Raw genomic sequence first — 2500 nt, 5'->3', positions numbered from 1 at the left:
TTCTAGTTGATGAGACTAATGATTTATCTAAAAAGGAGCAGCTAGCAATATTGGTCCGTTACACACTTCCTGGTGACATAAAAGAAAGGGCTGTTGATGTCGGAGTTTTTTTTATATTGTACAAACACTGTACAATTTCATTGCAAACAGTAATACAAGGCACACCCTTTTTGTTGAAGCACAAACCCAGCTCTTTTTGTTGAAGCACAAACCCAGCCTGCCCAAAGAGTACTACAACTGGAGCGCACCTGTACCACCCGGTGGCTCTACTGGTGCAGAGCTGTCCAAAAGATCTAGCTGTGGTATGAAGCTGGCAGTGTTGGATGCAACAATCGAGGCTCACGCAGAGGGCTCAGTAGAAGCAGCTAGGCCGAAGATAAAAGTAGAATCTTCCCCTTTTGTCATCTTCACCTTTCCCCTTCTCCATCTGCATGCCCTTGAGAGAGTCCTATCTGTGATCTGGTCCGGTCATCTCCACGAGCTGCAACTCTGAGAAATAGTACAAAAGCCCAACTGGAGAACATGAGGTCCGAGTGTAAGTGGCAGGCCACACTGCATAATGACAAGGCATTCGCCTCAAAACCAGGCCTCCAGACTGACGCCCCCATTCCCTGACCACAGAGAGTCAGTAAAGCACTGGCAGGTTTCCTCCTTGAGTCCGCCGGTGGCCAGACACGGACAGATGAGGGCGATGAAGATAGGAGGATCTTCTTTGAGGTCATTGATCGCTTCGTCATGGAATTCACACGATGTTTTTCTGAGAATGAGGGTCTAATCTCCTTCCAGGTATTTGATGTTAACTCTCCCATGTTCATGGATACATCTACTATTGCAGCGTTTGCCAACCTGTCTGAGAGCCATATTCACACCACACTTCTCCAGGCCCAGTGCCACTCAGCGAAAGCCTTTCTATCCATGGAGAAAGAGGATGAAGTTGATGACGGTGATGATTTTGTTTGTTTGTTTATCTGGATCTCTGCTGTAGCGCTTAACACTACATTTAACATTTAAAAATAAAAGAAAAAATGTTTAGGCTTACTACTTGTCTTCCTTTATTAATTAATATTACTTTAATGTCATATAAGTGAATTGTATAGAAACAAAGCACCAAAATTGACTATTGCGCGATTGATTTTACTTTTTTTTTCCACCACCATCCCCACTCTGCCATACTGTACCTTGCCTTTTGCTGAGATGACGCCACTGCGTGTGTGTGTGTGCGTGTGTGTGTAGTACCTTATTTTTGTCCTGCGTGTCCACCTCCCCAGGGCCTATGTGTTTGAGGAGCAGGGCCAGGGGCTTGGGCGAGGGGTGGCGTGTGGCCAGGTGAAGAGGGGTCATCTCCTCCAGATCCTTCTGAAGCCAGTCAGCACGTCTGGAGAGCAGCAGCTTCAGGAATCGAACATTGCCCTAGCACGCACACACACAGAGATACACACACACACACGCACACACACGCATGCCAGCGCGCACACACACACACACACACACACAAACGCACGCAGGTACGCACGCACACACACACACACACGCCAGCGCAGGCACGCACACACACACACACACACACACACACTTAAAGAGATGTACTGGGCTAAATAGCAGACTCAATCACTCATTCTCCTGAACATTAGTCAGGATCTATGAGCATCAGACAGGAGTATCAGCGCACACACACACACACACACACACACACACACGCTCGCTCGTTCGCTCAGAGCGCCCCTATCTCTCTCTGGTGTCTGATCTAACCAGCTGATCATCCATCTCAGTCGCTCTCACACTCTCTCCCAGCTCTGGAGCTGATAGCCTGCAGGACAGGGCTGTGTTAACCCCCGCTGGCCTGGCTAAGTACCCACTCACACCCTGTCATCCCCTCATCACTGCCAGCTCTCCCCCGGACCCTCAACCCCCCCCCCCCCCCCCCCCCCGCCCGGGACAGAGACATAGACTGACTGTAGGCAGACTTTGACTCGGGGCGGAAAAATGGCTGTCATGCCCGTACGCCGACGTCGCGTGTGTCGTCTATTTGCCTGCCCCGCGGCCACCGGCGGACAAATCTATTTGATGTGTGACTGCGAGCATGCGCGCGCATGTGTGTGTGTGTGTGTGTGTGTCTGGTCCATCTTCTCTATTCTCAGTCCAATTAGATCTGTAATCCCAGGCCTTTCTCTCCATCTCAGCCACTTATTGATCAGTTGTCAAGAGAGGGAGAGAGACAGAGAGAGAGAGAGGGCCTCCCGTCAACCTTCACACACACACACACGCAAACACACACACACACACACACACACACATACGCACACACACACATACACACGCGCACACACACATACACACGCGCACGCACACACACATAAGCACACACACACGCACGCACACACACACACGCACACACAGTCTTAGAGAGAGCTAGAGAGAGACCCCCATGACACAGATGAGCAGTGAGGGGGGGGCGGGTCTGGTCTAACAGCCCTGGGGTGATCCTTCCTTCCACTAGAGG

General features: G+C 50.6%; 1 protein-coding gene across 2 annotated transcripts in view; it reads right to left on the bottom strand.

Moving 5' to 3' along the window:
• invs (inversin) overlaps positions 1-2500 on the bottom strand; it is a 24220-nt gene that overhangs the window by 13374 nt on the left and 8346 nt on the right. For both annotated transcript variants that reach the window (XM_084441724.1, XM_084441725.1), the window contains exon 5: positions 1237-1410. In XM_084441724.1, coding sequence (XP_084297850.1) covers positions 1237-1410 — 174 coding nt within the window. The remainder of the gene's footprint in view (positions 1-1236; positions 1411-2500) is intronic.

The sequence above is a fragment of the Borostomias antarcticus genome (assembly GCF_949987555.1).
Source record: "Borostomias antarcticus genome assembly, chromosome: 8".
Lineage (NCBI taxonomy): Eukaryota > Metazoa > Chordata > Actinopteri > Stomiiformes > Stomiidae > Borostomias > Borostomias antarcticus.
The sequence above is the reverse complement of the archived record's forward strand: the minus strand, read 5'-3'. Positions and strand labels throughout refer to the sequence as shown.